We start from the raw sequence: 19432 nt of genomic DNA, 5'->3' as shown, positions 1-19432 counted from the left end.
ATGATCATCCTCATACGAGGGGCCACCGTATTAAAATATAAAAGGCAGTTTTATATATATATATATATATATATATATATATATATATATATATATATATATATATATATATATATATATATATATATATATATATATATATATATATATATATATATATATTAGAAATGAGAAATGTTATTTAAATGTTATTTAGTTAATTTAATAAAATGTTTTTGTTTGTTTATTTATTTATTTAGTTTGTTAGTTATTTTAATCAAAATGTATTTATTAATTTTAATAAATGTATTATTTTAATCAAATGTATTTGTTTATGTAGTTCATTTGTTTTTTTATTTATTATTTATTTAGTTATGTTACACTGCTTAAAACCGCTGTCCTATGATACAAAAGTGGACAACATTTTTCAATAAAACTTAGATTTTAACTTAAGCTGAAATATTGAATGTATAACATACATCATGTAAGCATTTTGAAGACAGATCACTGCATAATTTGTTTAACCTTTGTGTTTTATGATGCAATGCGTCTCTTGTGTTATACCTAACATATGATATTAGAATAAATATGTTTTACATTAATTATTAAAAATACAAACAACTCATTTAGCTAAGGGTGTTTAAAGGAATAGTTCACCCAAAATGAAAATTCAGTCATAATTTACTCATCCTCGAGTTGTTCCAAACCTGTATGAATTTCTTTGTTTCACAGTTGATGGACCCCATTGACTTCCATAGTATTTTTCCCTATATTTCCCTATATACTGTTTAGCTCCCCATATTCTTCAAAATATCTTCTTCAGTGTTCAGCAGAAGAAAGAAATGCATACAAGTTTGGAACAACTCGAGGGTGAGTAAATGAAGACAGAATTTTCATTTTTGGGTGAACTATTCCTTTAAACACCCTTAGCTAAATGAGGTGTTTTTATTTTTAATAATTAATGTATAACATATTTATTCTAATATCACATGTTAGGTATAACACAATAGACGCATTGCATCAACACTGGTCTATAATCTCAAAACCACACAATCATTATAATAATAATCACAAGGGAATATCAACACGAACAAAGCAGCTGTCTGTTTTAACTAAATTATATATGTTTATTTAAGATTGTTAAAGAAACTGGCAGAAGCCGAGAGTTGTGGTCTATTCCATATGCAATAATAAAATAATTGTGCAGAAAAGACATGATTGCATTTTTACATAATTTACAAGACTTTTGAATCGCTAACCCTGGAAATTAATTTTAAAAAAAAAAATCGCATTTAATCTTTGAACTCAGGGATTTCGTCCAATCAGAATCGTCGCCGCCCATGTCTTCTGACATAATAAACCTCCATTCCATGGTTACATGTGCCGAGTCTGCCGACGAGAGACCATCAGTAGCTACAGCGGAGATCAGTCATGCCTGGAATTCTGTTGGGAGACGTGTTACCTGACTTTGAAGCAGAGACTACAATCGGCAAAATAAAATTTCATGAATTCTTGGGAAATTCGTAAGTAGCTCAATTGCATTTTTGTTTCAGAGCTAGTAGGCCTACTCCGATAACGTCTGTAATTCACGTTTAATGTGATTTTATTTCACTCACGCATGACCATCAGGTGGTCGAAGTGCGCCATAAACATAACCGGATACATTACTTATATACAGCATGTATGGAGCTATTTTTTTACGGTCTATGATATGGAGACTGAAACAGGCTTGTAATACTTCAACATCACATCTCTACTCAAATAATCTGTCAATTGTTTTATTTATTTAGTATTATTACTTGTTTATGGCAAACATAGTTGGCTTAAAAGGGAGTAACTTTTCACGTAAAATTTTAAAACGTAAGTAACTTAATCTGTGTATAGGAAGCTTCTCTTTTTGACTCCATGATAGTGCAAACTAGTTTTATTGCATGAGATGACGTTGCACCGGTTTGAACGAACTACGTATAATAACACAAAGCAAAAAACTGTAATTTCATAACTAGTATATTATATCAATCCAATTTTTTAAAAGTGGTGCTACTGACAGATCTAAAGTCAACTTTATTTGCCAATATTTAATTGCAATTAAATGGCACATTTATTTAAAAGTTATGGATGTTACATTTTTCTTTAATCTTTAATTTGTATTTGTGTACTAAATGTTTCAAAGGGGGATTGTAAAATGTGCCTAGTCACTGTGGCTGCAAGACTAACAATGTGGTTATTGTTAAGATGTTGGTAAGAATGTAAAGTCTTTGGAAGTCCCCCCCCCCCCCCCCCCCCCCCCTTTATGCCATAACCTCTTATTATTATTATTACTACTATTAATTAAAATAAGTGGATGTCTGGAAAGTTTAGATTTAAAATAACTTAAAAATAAAGTGGTCCATTTTATTTGTAATTGGTCTTTATGTTTATAATATCTTAATGTCACTATGAAATAAAAATCGACAAATCATTGGCCAAGGACCACCCAGAGGCTGTATGACTGACATTTGAAGCAACCAATCACAGTTCGTTTTGTTCAGTGTCATGTTTATGGGTGTGAAAATGTAACCTTGATGTCCCTACCTACAATAACAGACCAGTGTGTTAAACTGGATGCATTTAAAAGCGTATATGCTGTGAACCTCCCATACTTTTGAAAATTACAGTTAAAGAATGGGACACATGCCTCCTGGAAATCCTGTAGAATTCAACCAATCGGATGACGACTTCGAAAATCCTCAATTGTTTCTAGTTAAGTGTGCCATTTGCACCAGACATTCAGCCAACAATCCGTGGGCTGAACGTCTGTGCAATTGCAAACCACAATCATCCAATCAATTCCCCATGGACAAAATCAAATCCCGCCCTACATTTGTTTTGTTTTTTGGGGGGTTTCTAGTTAGAGAAGCCATTTCACTCGTATACGGATGTCACAATAGGGATGAGAGAACTGATGCAGCTTTCGTTTCCTGCATAATTCAGTATCTTCATAGTTTATAGTCACATTCAGCATAGAGCTGGGCAATAATAGCCTATACTTTACAATTTGCAATTATTTAAACTATCAAGCAGTTGATATTTGATATCTAGTGTATAGTCAACTGAAATTCATATGATGTAAATATAATGGCACATCTACAACTCATGTACATGTGCAAATGACAGTATTGGCTGACCAATGAACTGACTTGAAACATTGCATTTGTAATATTTAGGTTGTGTAACTGTTCTCAATGGTCCCTTTAATGCATTGTCTAACAGAAAGGGGGGGCCTGTCCGTGGTCCCCATTTCAAGCCAAACATCTGCTTCTAAGAGGTCCTGCCCTAGGGAGGCGAGAGCGGAAGATGCTAAAATTGAAGCATTTAACAGAAGTCGTTGTGAATAAGAGGGTGTTTAGAAACCCTTTGTTCTGCATTTCCCAATTTTGAGTTTTGAAAGCATGTACAAGTGTCAATCTTCCTGTTTTTGACCATTTTAAAGTGTCACATTTAAAGGGAAATGGCTATTCAAAATTTGAAGCCCAAAAGTGCATCCATCCATTATAAAAGTAATCCACATGGCTCTGGGGTAGTGCTGGGCGGTATAACCAAAAATTTATATCACAATATTTTTCTAAATTATATCGGTTTCGCGGTATATGAAAGCGTTTTTTTTTTCCCCTAAAAAAAATAGGAAAATAAAAAAAAGAGGAAATACTGCAGTAGATTGACTAGAATGCCATGACGAGAGAATATTGGAGAAACAATTACACTAGAATTAATACAGGTTTACAAAGCCCCACAAAATGATTCTGTGGGGAGACCACAACCAATAAAACACATGCAACACACTCCTTACAGACACATGTATATTAAAATATGACCATGGAGATAGAAAAAAAAAAAGAGTTGAGGGCACCTTAAGCATTTTAAAAATCACACCCTATATAACAACAAACTGACAAAACCAGGGAGAAACGCGGAAGATCATTTTAAACTGGCTAAGGATATTTTCAGTACATTTAAGAGCACTACAGTCTCTGAACAAATGACACGTAAGTTTAACACAGAAAGAATAAAAGCAGTTACGTTTTTGCCCATTCTTCTTTGAATTGTCAGTCTATTAACTAACTTCATTTTCTGTGTAGCAGAATAACCCATCGTGTCATCGCGGTCGTGATCAGACGTGCAGTTCAGTGTCCATTGCATAACGTTACATTTCATTTAAAGACGACTTGATGAAATATGTGCGCATACACGCTTGCCGGTTTATGTTTAGAGTATATGAAATGTGTCCATAAAAAGCTTAAACACGCTCGCTCCGGTCTATATGTGCTAGAATATGATCCATGTGGAGAACGCGCGCACTGAGTATGGTTTGAATTCTCCGCTGTAATCAAGGGCTGAATCCGAAATCGCCCCCTATAACTTTAAATAGGGCATTATTTGAGGGGACCGCCATCTGTTGTGTCCGAAACCATAGTGGACGTTATTGAGTGAGTGCACTTGTTCGATCTCCCATTGCACAGCAGTAACGAGTGTACAGCCGATGTAGGCAACGGCTGTCTGAAATTTCTCGTTTTCATCCACTCTTTCAAGTGAACAAAGTGGATAACGTAGGGAGTAGTGAATGAGGCTTTAGGGGGTGATTTCGGACTTCCCATAGGCTGTGATGCGATCTCAGCTGTGCTTTCACTACAGTGCAACAGTGAAACGTGACCCCTCGAACAGTGACGAGCTGCGCCGCGTTCCGAACGCGACACATACCGGTATAGAGACAGAGCGTATTTAGGCCACGCCCACACCAAAAACAATCCAACGCTCTCCATTGACTTTGCATTGCGGGAGGCTGCCTCATTGTCATTTCGGACTTATAACAAAAAACAGAACAATGTCTAAAAGCTGAAATGTGACCAGGTGTACAGCAAACAAGCTAAACAACACAGAAATAAGTTTATAAGCTGTCGACTCAAAAAAACGAGCGTTTAAGAAGATAAAAGTGGATCCAGGCAATACGAAGTGAAGCTTCAGCAGGAAGAATGGGTAAATTTTGGGATCCTGACACTCAGTATGCCTCAATATGATTGTCTGGGTTTTTGCTTCTGGGTTTTGTTTAGCTTGTTTGCTGTACACCTTGTCACATATCAGCTTTTATACATTGTTCAGTTTTTTGTTACAAGTCCGAAATTACAAAAAGGCCGCTTCACGCAATGCAAAGTCAGTGGAGACGGTTTGATTGTTTCCCCCCCCCCGGTGGGCGTGGTCTTCAGATTATGACGCATGTCACTCTGTCTCTATAGAGTGCCGAAGTTATGACGTCACTTTGTAGGCCAAAACGCGGAAGTGAGTTAGCATTTTAGCACTTCCGGTTCCCTCGCCCTAAAGTCTATGGGTTTTTTGAATGGGTTTTTGCTAAATCGCCTGAAATAAGGTCTGTGGTTAACAAAGCCTCTAAATATCTTTACGTTTTGATCTATGACATAAAACACATTAGTTAAAACCTGCTAGTGTGTTTTTTTTTTTTTTTTTTTTTTTTTTTTTAACTTTATTGTGTCTTAAAAACGGTGGTTGCTAAAAGGGACTACATCCTTTGGCGGGGACTTTAGACGTCATCTTGACAAACAGGAAATCTCTCACTAGCCCGCGTTTCAGCCTCACATATGAAGAACTTATGTGGCGTGCCGTGAATAAATCGCGCTATTCGTGCAAAGTTGGATGCTTGAACATTTTGAGTTTACTGGCTTCATTCGCGCGTGACATTCACTGTACAACAGACATGAATTTGCCTCATAGGAGGAGCTTCTGCCAGCGGCTCGTCTCGTTGAGAAATGACTGACATGGGCTGTTTACACGTCTTTGTGTTAAAATCTACTGTTAATGTGTGACAAAACGTAGTTTTAAGACTTTTTCAGTTGATAATGTAGTTGTTTAAAGCTCAAATCTGTGGTTTATTTATAAGAAGAGTGCCTATTTTAACATTTTATCTGGTGTTTTCAGAGTTGTGAGCTCCAGTGGGTCAGCGGTGCTCCGCGCTTGTTTACCCGGCGAGAGTAGACTTTCCTCGGCTAGTCCATCTGACGTCTGTCGCTGATGTCTCTGTGGCGTCTCCAGCTATAATTCGTCTTGTGGAGATTTAACGGCCCATATTTGCTCCCATGGATCTATAATTTGTTCCCTGGCAAATCGTTTAGGCTGAGGGCAAAGTGAAGTTTCACTACTTGTTTATTTTTAGGCTATAACTACGTTGCAGTTGTAATGTTAGCCGACTAGCACTGACTTTAAATAAAGCAAACAATTCAGTCAAACATTCAATGTATATTATACCTTTTACTTATACTTTTGTGTTATTGATCATGCATAAACTTGCATTTAACAAAAAGACTGGGTTGTGTTTCATGTCATTTAATGTTATCACAGTGATAATCATATTGTCTGATAAAACATTAACAAAAGATAAATCTCAGAGAGGCACGCATAAAACAAAATTAGTTTCTAACATTTTTGGAAAAAACGAATGGGCAATATTTCTCATGAAAAAGTGGATAAGTGTTCATACACAGCGCAGATCATAATGGCCCTCATTTATCAAAAGTGCGTACACCAAATTCCCAGCGTACACCTGGCGTACACCCAAAACCATGGTGACTTTGAGATTTATCAATATGGACGTTGGCATACGGCACGCTCAAATCCTACGCCAGCTCAGGAGGTGGTGTACGCACGTTTTGAGTTAGTGCGAAAATGCGCAAAAAAACAATTCCTAACACCACAAAACGCACTGACAATGATATGCTATATTATGACCCACTGTAAAAAAACAACAACTAAAGCCCTATAGAGTGCCAAAGTTATGACGTCACTTTGTAGGCCAACTCGGAAGTTAGCGGCGCATGGGTTCCCTCGATCGAAAAGCCATGCATTTTCCCCATAGACTTTTGGAAAATCGCAAAAAATAAGATGTGTTCAACAAAGAGTTATGACCCTTACACGTTTTGTCTATCAAGATAATCTTTACAAATTAATCCAAAATGTATACATTTTGAAGCTTAAATAAAGCCGTCAGATATAAAATGCTAACGGTAGGCTATAAACGGACTACAGCACACCATGGTCGCAGATCAACGTCATCATCAAGCTTCCTCAAACTTTATTTAAAAAACACGCTCTCTCATTATGATCTGTGCTGTGTATGAACACTTATCCACTTTTTCATGAGAAATATTGCCCATTCGTTTTTCCAAAAATGTTAGAAACTAATTTTGTTTATGCGTGCTTCTCTGAGATTTATCTTTTGTTAATGTTTTTTCAGACAATATGATTATCACTGTGATAACATTAAATGACATGAAACACAACCCAGTCTCTTTTTGTTAAATGCAAGTTTATGTATGATCAATAATACAAAAGTATAAGTAAAATGTATAATAAGCTATACATTAAATAAAGCGAACAATTCAGTCAAACATTCAAAGTCAGTGCTAGTTGGCTAACTTACAACGGTAACGTACAGTTATAGCCTAAAAATAAACAAGTGATGAAACTTCACTTTGCCCTCAGCCTAAACGATTTGCCAGGGAACAAATTATAGATCCATGAGAGCAAATATGGGCCGTTAAATCTCCACAAGACGAATTATAGCTGGAGACGACACAGAGACATCAGCGGCAGACGTCAGCAGGACTAGCCGAGGAAAGTCTACTCTCGCCGGGTAAACAAGCGCGGAGCGCTGCTGACCCACTGGAGCTCACAACTCCGAAAACACCAGATAAAATATTAAAATAGGCGCACTTCTTATAAATAAACCACAGATTTGAGCTTTAAACAACTACATTATCAACTGAAAAAGTCTTAACTACGTTTTGTCACACATTAACAGTAGATTTTAACACAAGACGTGTAAACACAGCCCATGTTAGCCATTTCTCAACGAGACGAACATGTGAAGAGAGTAAACTCCAAATGTTCAAGGATCCAACTTTTTTCACGCCACAAGTTCTTCATAAGGCTGAAACGCGGGCAAGTGAGAGATTGCCTGTTTGTCACGATGACGTCTAAAGTCCCCGCCAAAGGATGTAGTCCCTTTTAGCAACTTGTTAGCAACCACCGTTTTTAAGACACAAAGTTTTAAAAAATCACAAGCAGGTTTTAACTCATGTGTTTTATGTCATAGATCAAAACGTGAAAATATTTAGAGGCTTTGTTAACCACAGACCTTATTTCAGGCGATTTAGCAAAAACCCATAGACTTTTGGGCGAGGGAACCGGAAGGGCTAAAATGTTAACTCACTTCCGCGTTTTAGCCTACAAAGTGACGTCATAACTTCAGCACTCTATTCGCACGGGATAAGTAGGCTATTATCTGGGGACCTCGTGTGATTTAGAAATAACTCCCCCACATCTGAATTTTGCGTGGCGCATTCGCACGGGATAAGCTGTGATTTTTACTCGAATTTACTGACTTATCTCCCGGATATGATGTAAAGACTTAAATGTTTTTTCGTTATAGATATAGCTGTATGAAATTATAAACAGTCGTATCGATCATTTGGATTGTTTTATAGTAATAAAAATAATTCCGTTCAGTTAGAGAACAGACGCAATTAAAAACGTAACCGAGCAATATAATAACAATATACGACGGAAGATTCAGTTTCAAATCTAAATGTAAAAGTGCCCATTTAAGCGAGTTGTCATTGTACTGTTCTGTTTTTGTGTTTTTCATTAAGAATAATATTAAACACACCATTCAAGCAATTTACTCCCAAATTGGTGCTCATTCTAAAGTGAAAGTAATCCGCGCGGCCGCACTGAATTCATAACGGTAAGCATTATATGCAGCCTAGCTCCATTCTTCGTGAAAGATAAAGATAGAAATGCGCACAGGACACAAAAACCTTGCAAAAATGATATACGATCCGCCTAATCCCGGCCAAATCACAGAGATGCCGATTCGCGCGGGACTAATGTTATCACGGGACCTCGGTGTTTGGCGAAATATGGTAGGTAATTTGCGGGGGAATATTTACTTTACATATTACAGACATGTCCGATTCGCACGGGATTAATGCTGCCTTCACGTGCTCTCGGAATTATCGTAAATACGAGTTTCCTAGGTAAAAATTTGCACATGAACGCCCAGACATTTTGAAACTTGAACGCTATGAGCTCGTAATCACGACTTCAAAGTCAGAATTATCAAATTTCCGATAGCACGTGAAGGCAGCATTAGATCACAGACATTCTCTGCAATTATTAAAAATCACCAGAGGTCCCCACATAATAGGCTACTAATCCCGTGCGAATAGGGATCTAGTAAATAAACAGTGACGTTTGTGCAACATGGACTTCAATGTTTAATTTGTGTGGCTTTACCAAAGCATTTGATTTGTAGGCATATGTTTTCCTCCAGTTGCAAGCCTGTGCGCTTTACCTGACGGTTCAAGGTTAGGCCCCTCAGCTGCACACGGACTGGGACTGAAAATAATTCAGATTGACAAAATAATAAAAATGACATTCTTCTTCTTTTAAATAATAATAAAATAAATAATAACAACATTCTTCTTCTAAATAACAAAGCGTCATTTATAATACAAATCATAATAATAATAAGAAGAATCTTACAAATTGTCATGCAAATTAATGTGAATGAATGGTACATCATCATCACTATTGTACACCCCAATACATGTGACGTGATACGAAATTAAATGCTAATTATTTCAAAACACGTGCTGTAAAATAATGAATTGTGATAGGTTTCACATCCAAACAGCTATTTAAACTTGATTTCCACCGTACACCTTTTTGTGGGCGCCTTTAATCCCACTCTTTAAACTCCCAATTTTTTTTTTTTTTTTCTACTTCCCTGGTGGTGATGGTCTGGATCTCCACGTCGCGGCATTTATCAAGGGCAGGTTTTGCGTACGACATGGATTTCAGAGGTGCGCACAGCTTCATAAATCTGGCGGTGAGAGGAGTGTAAGCATAATCTTACGCCAACATATACGCCCGTTTCTACGCAAGATTGATAAATGAGGGCCAATGAGCGAGCGGGTTTTTTAAATAAAGTTTGAGGAAGCTTGATGATGACGTTGATCCGCGACCATGGTGTGCTGTAGTCCGTTTATAGCCTACCGTTAGCATTTTATATCTGACGGCTTTATTTAGGCTTCAAAATGTATACATTTTGGATTAATTTGTAAAGATTATCTTGATAGACAAAACGTGTAAGGGTCATAACTCTTTGTTGAACACAGATCTTATTTTTTTTTTTTTTTTTCAAAAGTCTATGGGGAAAATGCATGGCTTTTCGATCGAGGGAACCCATGCGCCGCTAACTTCCGGGTTGGCCTACAAAGTGACATCATAACTTCGGCACTCTATTGCGGTATCATCAAAATTCATATCATAACAAAAATAAATACCAGTATTCGATATGAACCGTTATACCGCCCAGCACTACTCTGGGGGGTTAATAAAGGCCTTCTGAAGTGAATCGATGGGTTTTATATCTAGCTTCCGGCGGTTTGCCTTCCGTATTCAACTTGCGAAGAAAGCGTAACTCTCAATTCAAAACATTTACACTTCGTCAAACGTTGTCATATTTCTAAGCAGTTACGTTTTTCTGTAATCTGGAAGGCTAGATATTTTACTTTATAACGTGTTAAATATGGGTATTTTTCTAACAAACCCATCAATTTGCTTCGGAAGGCCTTTATTAACCCCCCGGAGCCGTGTGTGAATTACTTTTATAATGGATGGATACACTTTTGGGCAGCCGTTTCCCTTTTAAAGGTGGCACTTTGAAATGGTCAAAAACAGGAAGGTTTTGACAGGCTTGTACATGCTTACAAAACTCCAAATTGGGAAATGCAGAACAAAGGGTTCCTAAACACCCTCTTATTCACAACGACTTCTGTTAAATATTTTATTTTTTGGGGGGGCAGCCATTATAACGCTTGGATTAGCCAGGACATTTATTAATCTAACTGTGTTTGTTTGAAAGAAGAATGTCATGTATACATGGCTTGAGGGTGAGTAAATCATGGGGTAATTTTCATTTTTGGGTGAACTATCCCTTTAAAACCAGTCATCTAATCTCTGTAGGATGTGAAACTGGTTGTGACAAGATTTTGCAAGGGTTTGAATTTCCTTTCATTGTGATTATCATGTAATGTGACATGACCTCCAGAGAGTCTGACACCTTTTCAAAGCCAACAGCAGTTTTGACTGCTGTTAAAGAAACAAAGTGCTGCACGGTGCTTTTCTACAAAACAATACTGACAATCTTTCAGGCTGAATGGAGATTACATTTATAAAGCTAATGGGAGATTCCAGTAACTTCCCAGATAGATAAAGAGAATGTTATTCGACATGCTCCAATTCATGTCTGCAGGGAGTGAATCATTCTTTTCCTTTTAACTTGAAAAACAGAAAAATCCCTGTATAATGAGTTGTCTATAGTATACAATAGATGATTTCCAGACACTCCTGTTCTATAATGGTTCAACCTGGCATTTGTTACTTTTTACCTAGGACATTTAATCATTTAGCAGACACTTTTATCCAAAGCGACTTACAAATGAGGAGAGCAATAGAAGCAATCAGACAAACAAGGGGCAACATCATGCAAGTGCTCTAACAAGTCTCAGTTAATCTAGCTCAGTACACATAGTACAGTACACTTGAAAAATTAATAGAATTAAGTTATAGTCTTAATTGGTCAGGTGCTGCTGAAAAAGATGTCTTTAGATGTTTTTTGAAAATGGCTACAGACTCGGCTGGTCGTTCCACCAGGGGTCCGTTCTTCATACCTCGCTTAATACATCCGAGATTTGACAGATCCCAGATCTTTTAATCGTGATAACTGATCTCTGGCTAATTTGATTCTTCAAACGAATTTGCAGATTGGATTAAAATATCTGGATTGAGTTATCTGAGATTACTGCGTGTTCTTGTGTTCCCTGAAGAGGGCAGATGCATCGATACTCATGATAACCATGATCAGTAATGCAGCGATTGGCTGGTGGCAAGATCGCAACGTAATGACATCATATAATTAAAAAAGCCACCTGGCAAAACTTGACAAATTTAAAAAACAAACAAAAAAAACCCATGAATTTCTGGACCTTTATAAGGAAACAGCCAAACGACCAAACCAACAAAAGTTATAATAGATAAATGAAATGTGCACTTTTTTTTTTTTAATTCACGATTTTATAGTAGGCCTATGTGTACACGCTTTTAATTTTTATTTTAATGTTGTAATTAGCAATTAAATTCAATTTGAAGCGGATTTGTTACGTGACCGTATTAAAGTTTCTTAAAAGTCAAGCTCAAGTTATCTGCATTTCTTGCGCTGCATCAAGCCATCCCACAATATCCGTCATCATTCAAATTAATGCACGGCTCAGATTAACTGTACAGCATGTGTGTAAAACTCCAATAAAAGGATAAAGTAATTATTCCATCACAAATAAATCTCTCAATCAAGTGGCTGTGTCTATATTATACACATTAGAAAATTATTTTCAAGTACATTTTTATATAATTATTATTCAAAATTAGTATTGTCCCTGGTTCAGTAAGGAAGTCTTGTAATAAAGTAGCAGTGGCAGGGAGAGATTTAAGTATCACTCAAGATGCAATCTAATCCTGTTTACATGAAATGAGATGCGAGCAGGTTTAACAACAGACTTGTTGCTATGACAGCAAGTCCAGGATGAACATCGAAGAACTAAATAATCCAAGATCATGCCAAATCGTCAACAATCAAATTCAGCTAACTGAGTTAGCGAGGTACGACGGTGGGAACGGTCCAGGAAAAGGTCCGTGAGTGATTTCGTGTCTCTTTGGGATGGCACCACGAGGCGTCGTTCACTTACAGAATGCAAGCTTATGGAGGCTGTGTAAGTCTGAACAAGTGAGTTTGGGTATATTGGTGCAGCACCTGTGGTTGCTTTGTAGGCGAGCACCAGTGCCTTGAATTTGATTCGAATGGCTATTCGCAGCCAGTGCAAACTGATGAAGAGCGGCGTGACGTGCGCTTCCTTCGGTTCGTTGAATACCACCCTCACCGCTGCATTCTGGATCAGTTGCAAGGGTTTGATATTGCATGCCGGAAGGCCAGCTGGCAGCTAGAAGAGCATTACAGTAGTCCAGTCTGGAGAGAACAAGAGCTTTGTGTACAAAACCAGTGTGAATTTGTAATCAATAACAATTTTATCTAAATCTCCCATTATCTATCTTGTTTCTTGTTAAAAAAAGGCAACACCTATAATGCACTGGGCTTGATCTGACTGCCGGTGAGCGGGGGTTCCAAAAAATACGATCTGTACAATCTTTTGCTTGCAAATAAATGAGATCTTTTTGCAGGTAACACAGAGAGAGTAACCGTTATTCATTTACATACTGACACCGTAACGATACAAAGCTGGAAATTGGCGAAGTTACCATTTATTGTTTATCTTTTGAAAATATGTAATTCTTAGCTTCCATCTTTTTTTTTCTTCCCTCTTTAGATGGGGTATCTTGTTCTCTCACCCACGCGACTTCACTCCAGTATGTACGACTGAACTAGCCCGTGCTGCGAAGCTTCACGATGAGTTTAAGAAACGCGATGTGAAGATGATCGCACTGTCCATTGACAGCGTGGAGGACCACCGCAAATGGAGTGAGGTGCGCAGATATGACACATACAATGTTACAGGTTAATATTGTTTGCCTGTAAAATGATTTATAATGTTTACCTGTTAATATTTATACATTAATGGGTAAATGTACAGAAATGTAGTAATTTCCTGAATTTCTGTATCTGTGCAGTTAATAAACAGTCTTCATTTAGATTAATCCTTATTAAAGCTACAAATGTTATTCAAGAGCAGTGGATGATTTTTCTCTGATTAACGTTACATAGACAGCAGCAGGTTTATTAGGCTGCTGTCACTTTAAGACCTGATGCACATGACCCGGATTTGAGACTCATCCTATTTTCTCACAAATCTTTGCGTTCATTTAACACTTTTTAACTCTTAAGACCGTGCTTTCGGGGATACTCGACAAAACAGGATTTTTGAAATAATTTGTTTTTGTCAGGTTGAGCACGAAAGAGAACTCAATGTGAGCACTACACAGAAGCGCGCCAGTAAAGATTTGAGCTTAACCATTAAATTCAGCTTAACCATCACCGGAGTAAATTGCATTATAAAATAGAAAATAGTTATTTTAAATTATAACTACTGTTTCTTTTTTTGATCAAAATAAATGCAGCCTCGGTAAGATTTGAGTTTTTTTTTTTTTTTTTTTTTTTTAAAGAGATTTTAAAAACAAATCTTACAGATCCCAAACTTTTAAACGGTAGTGTACACTCGTGAGATTGTATGATACTCATAAACAGATGTCACATGGGCCTCCCTGGCTTAACATTCAATGATGCTGTATTGTTTTGAGACTCTTGTAGCTTGAGCATCCAATCATTGGCCTGTAGCCCTTAGATACGCGCACACAGAGGACTTCTCTGATTGGTTCAGACAAAATCCCCTTACTGTAATCCCAAAAGAGAATTTCTGCAGCTGGTTTTCTCTGAAACTCTCCCTGAAATCTGAACAGGGCTGGTATCTTGTTACAAAACATCTGGCTTCCCAAGTGTCTGATCTTGTCCAAAAGTTTCATAACACTATTGGAAATGCTTTAATGCTAGTTTGTAAAAAGTTGAGGCACATGCTCTATTTGCCCAGCTTTTGCTGCTATTGTTACTTTACGGTCTGTCTGTTTTAACTCTTTTACTGGACCTGCAGACATGCTTTCACACCCACATGTGTCTTTGGCTGAACTCTTGCTGAATTCATGTGAATGCCACAGACACTCGGTTCCCACAAGACACTGTTTTGTTTGGTGTTAGTCACTGTGCACTGTTTTACCACAGCTCTCTTCACTCATCATATCTAAATGTCCAGATGTGTATGTATACCTTAATGCTCTTAATAGTAAACCATAGCAATTGAATATTTATTTTCCAGTTTATGGCCTTGTTTTTGTAAAGGGAGTTTTATATAATACACTTTTTTTTTTTTAAGATAAATTTTTTTTTATATATAGGCTTCACACATAAGGATGACCGACTGAAATCTACAAAAATGGTAGTAAACAACCCCATATTCATGTGTTTTTGCTCTCGCTCTCTCTCAAGGACATTATGTCATTTAACCAAGACAAAACCTGCTGCCCCGTGCCGTTCCCCATCATAGCGGATGACAAGAGGGAGTTATCGGTCTTGCTGGGGATGCTGGACCCAGATGAGAGGGATAAAGACGGGATGCCCCTCACTGCCCGCTGTGTGAGTTTCCATCGCAAACATGCTTTAGGACAGTGGTTCTCAACAGACTTCTAGTTAACAAAAACCTAAAATGAAAGGTGCAGTGTGTAATATTGACAGCTGGTGGTTGAAATGGGTACTGAAGGCAAACATTTTAAATATTGGGGAGTTGTTTATTTTATTTCAGCCACTTGCCAAGGCAACATTTCTCATTATGTAGTTTAATTTGATGTATTAAAATAAGTAAAAATGAAATGTTATAAAATCTAATATAGACATTAAAAAAAAGAAATGCACAACATGCGTCAGTTTAGATAAGAGGGCCTCTGAATATTGTCTCAGACAAAGGGGGGCCTTGGGCTGCATTTAAAATCACATACTTCCCTACTATATAGTCGGTGAAACTAGGGCTAGGCGATAAACCGATTTTAACTCGAATGTGTAGTTTACGTCAACTTATGTTACATTTTCACTGTTTACAATGACAGGGCCTGCCATCTTGTCTTTTTGGCTTGTTGTTTCTGATTGCACTTTAACCCCAAGGGGGAAATCCAGAAATTAAAACCGCAAGTTGAGCATTTTCTTTGTCATCTGCAGATTGATTTTTAAGTAGGGGGACAAAAACGATTTAAATCATAAATCTGTTTTTTTTTTGTGAAAAATTAGGCCATATTACCCAGCCCTAAATGAAACCTTTAAATATAGTCTCTGACAAAGGGGGCCTTGGGCTGGATTTGAAATCTTATACTTCCCTACTATATAGTAGGCAAAACCTTCAAATACCTACAAATATTTTCTTGTGCTGCATTTGAAATTGCATACTTCCCTACTATATAGTAGGTGAAAAATAGTGTGACAAAAGAAGAGTGTCCGAATTCAAAGTACTCAAAGAGTTGGCAAAAAGTACATTTATGATTTTTCAGACGCAGCCAGGAAGTCAAAAAGTTTGAGTACCAATGCATTAGAATCAGAGTTTTATTTATTGTCTTGATCATGACCACCGCCTGAAAAGTTGATTTGTGAAAACTGATCTACCAGACTAAATTTCTGTTGATGTCTGCTCCATGCAACATTTCCATTGCTCATGTACCTGCATATATCTAGTCTTTGCTGAGACATTAAGCTGTTGCAGAGCTGTTATGCTGCTAAAGCAAGAGAACCCTGAGGAACCGGCCAAGAGAAGACCTATTATAGAAATATGTGGTGTTCACTGTTATATGGTCTCTGAATAAGATTTGTGACCATTTCATTAGGCCACTAGTTATGAAGCTAAAATGGCTTATTTGTATCATCCCTTACCACGTTTATTATATTTCAGGTGTTTGTGGTTGGCCCTGATAAGAGACTGAAGCTGTCTATTCTCTATCCAGCCACCACGGGGCGCAATTTCGATGAGATTCTCCGTGTTGTAGACTCACTGCAGTTGACTGCAACAAAGAAGGTGGCCACACCTGTGGACTGGAAGGTAAGAAGCAGTCTTTGATACTGTATAATATGAAATGTAGTCCCGGAGTAGTTTTTTTTTTTTTTAATTTATGATATTGCAGAGCAGTTATGTGGTCAAGTTTTGCAGGCCTGAACTTAACTGTCCTACATGATCATCAATGTTCATTTGAAATCCTTGAATGTTTACTTTATTTTTATTTTTTTCGTCCAAGCCTGGTCAAGAAGTCATGGTCATCCCTTCTCTCTCAGACGAAGATGCCAACAAGCTTTTCCCAGCTGGTTTTACCCTCAAAGAAGTGCCTTCTGGGAAAAAATACATTCGCTACACTAAACCATAACTGATAAATGAGGGTAATACTGTAGAAATGGCACTTTACTGACATCATATTTTAGTCCACTTGATGTGGTGTGTTCTCTCACTTGACTTCTCACATCACCTGCAACTAACCAGAGAGGAATCATCAGAAGTTAGTTCACAAAGTGACAGATCATAAGGTCATTATATACAATAAAATGATTGTATTGTGCCTTAATGTCAATAAAACTGTACCTTTTTGTAATTTAAAAATGTTGACGTTTATTTGGGCTGAATGTTATTTTGAAGTTTACAATAGATTTAGTTTAATACTTTCTATTTATGGTTCATCTGTAGTATGAATAAGTTGTTAAGATCAATGGGATTTCACCGTCTGTGGGCTGCCCAGTGACCAATACAATGGTTTGAAATATGTGCATTGCAAATGCCTTTTAACCATAGATCAGGTTTCATTTATAAACTGAGGTGTAATGTGAGCGCTCTGTACTATTCTTGAGAAAAATTCACAAAGCTGGGAAACTAAAAATGAACTTTAACACCACTGAGATGGAATGAGGAAAAGGCATGTTGCCAGAATGAACTTTGATCAACATGAAATCTACAGTATGTTGACTCTGTTCTTGGTGGTATTCTGTATGACTTCTCAGATGAAATGGGGAACGTTTAAATATAGAAGTTATATTAAAATATAGAAATGGTGTTTTCAAGTACTGACAAAATCTATGAATAATATGCAGTATTGGTGTTAGTTTAAATATATTTTAGTTTTTTCTTATAACATTATGCCTGATTGAAATAACAAAATTGGCAAGTGTAAGGATTTGAGTGAGTTTGACAAGAGCTAAATTGTGATGGCCAGACGACCGGGTCAGAGCATCTCCAAAACTGCAGCTCTTGTTGGGTGTTCCCTGACTGCAGTGGTCAGTATCAAAAGTGCTCCAAGGAAGGAACCGTGGTGAACCCGGTGACAGCCCACTGTTCCTTCCTTGGACTACTTTTGATAGATACTGACTAGGACTGCACAATATCGAAATATCGCAAATGTACACATCACAATATGCATATCGCAAGGGCACCCAATATCTGAATGATTTTAATAGGCTACTTCAACATTGTGAAAAGGCAGAGAATAGACTGCACACGACTATGTGACTTTCTTGACGTTAAGTTATTAAACGCAATAACTTGAGAAAAAACAACTCTTTGCAGTCTCGCGATGTGTGACACACACCGAAACGTGCACACAAGGAGTTCTCTTTTTTTCATGTTGTGGTGTTACACACTCGAACTGTCAAATACACACTTATGTCAAAATGGCTGTCTTGATGAGTATTCATGTAAACATAGTCGGTGATGCTTTAAGTGAAAGATATCAGTTGGGGAAAGAAAAACACAAAGCAATATAGTATCGAATATCGCATTATTTAATAAGGATATCGCAAAATCGCATTTTTCTTCAATATCGCACAGCCCTAATGACCACTGCAGACCGGGAACACCCCACAAGAGCTGAAGTTTTGGAGATGCTCTGATTTTATATATTTTTTCCCGCTTCTAACACATCAACTTTGATGACAATGTTCACTTAATATATCCCACCCACTAACAGGTGCCATGATGAATCGGTTATTCACTTCACCTGTCATAATGTTAACACACACAATTATGTGGGTGGACTTATTAATTTCGAATATCAGAAGGGTCTATTTTCTGTAAATTTGTCAGTTCAGGCTGCCAGTGATTTAGATTAATCAAAGTGGAAAAGTTATTTTAAAAACTAATGGCAGGTACAATTGTGATACTGTTCTATCCCATGTCGCAAGAATCTGTAGGAAGAATGTTTCATGTGGTGGTTATATCTTGTAAAATTAGCAGTTATATCCATGTATCCTAACATGACCTCGGAAAATAGTACTGTAAACAGTAATCTGATAATGCCTTGCACCAAGTATAATATCCAGTAGGTGGCAGTATAAGATCTCGGATTGAATCTCTCAAACATTTCATACATACTACAGCAAAGGGTCAGCGTTTTATTTTACAAGTTTACTAAGTCAAGCATTAACATGACAAATTACATAACCGCGCCCTGTTGGTATGTTGTTGAACTTTCAAACCTTGTTGTTCGACCCCAAAAAAGCTTCAAGGAATTATCAAACTGTGATGGCAAACATCAATGTTGGGTGTCAATGAGGCATGAAAGGATTCCTTGTTATCATAAGCATTCCGTTTGTCCATTAAAAGCTGAAAAATGTTCCCACACAGGCACTTAGCTGAGTAAATCATTGACACACAATCCTCATTCCTAGGCTGCCAGCAGGAAGCGCTCTCCTCGGCTTTGGCCCTGGGTTCTGAGAAGCAGGTGATAGCGCTAGTGATGAGAGCGCAGGGACAGGCATGGGGTTTGG

The 19432-nt window shown here is 37.4% G+C and overlaps 1 protein-coding gene and 1 long non-coding RNA gene across 2 annotated transcripts in view; both read left to right on the top strand.

The window, feature by feature from the left end:
* Positions 1–19432, top strand: part of LOC307135048 — a 910342-nt gene that overhangs the window by 421977 nt on the left and 468933 nt on the right. The gene's annotated exons all lie outside the window — the stretch shown is intronic.
* prdx6 (peroxiredoxin 6) lies at positions 1322–19289 on the top strand. The gene is made up of 5 exons (XM_079830542.1): positions 1322–1502; positions 13470–13626; positions 15137–15283; positions 16581–16727; positions 16921–19289. The coding sequence occupies exons 1-5, from the start codon at positions 1411–1413 to the stop codon at positions 17044–17046; spliced, it is 669 nt and encodes a 222-aa protein (XP_079686668.1). The 5' UTR covers positions 1322–1410; the 3' UTR covers positions 17047–19289.

This window comes from Gobio gobio, assembly GCF_949357685.1.
Source record: "Gobio gobio genome assembly, chromosome: 12".
Taxonomy (NCBI): domain Eukaryota; kingdom Metazoa; phylum Chordata; class Actinopteri; order Cypriniformes; family Gobionidae; genus Gobio; species Gobio gobio.
Note: the sequence above shows the minus strand (reverse complement) of the source record. Positions and strands in the feature narration are given on the sequence as shown.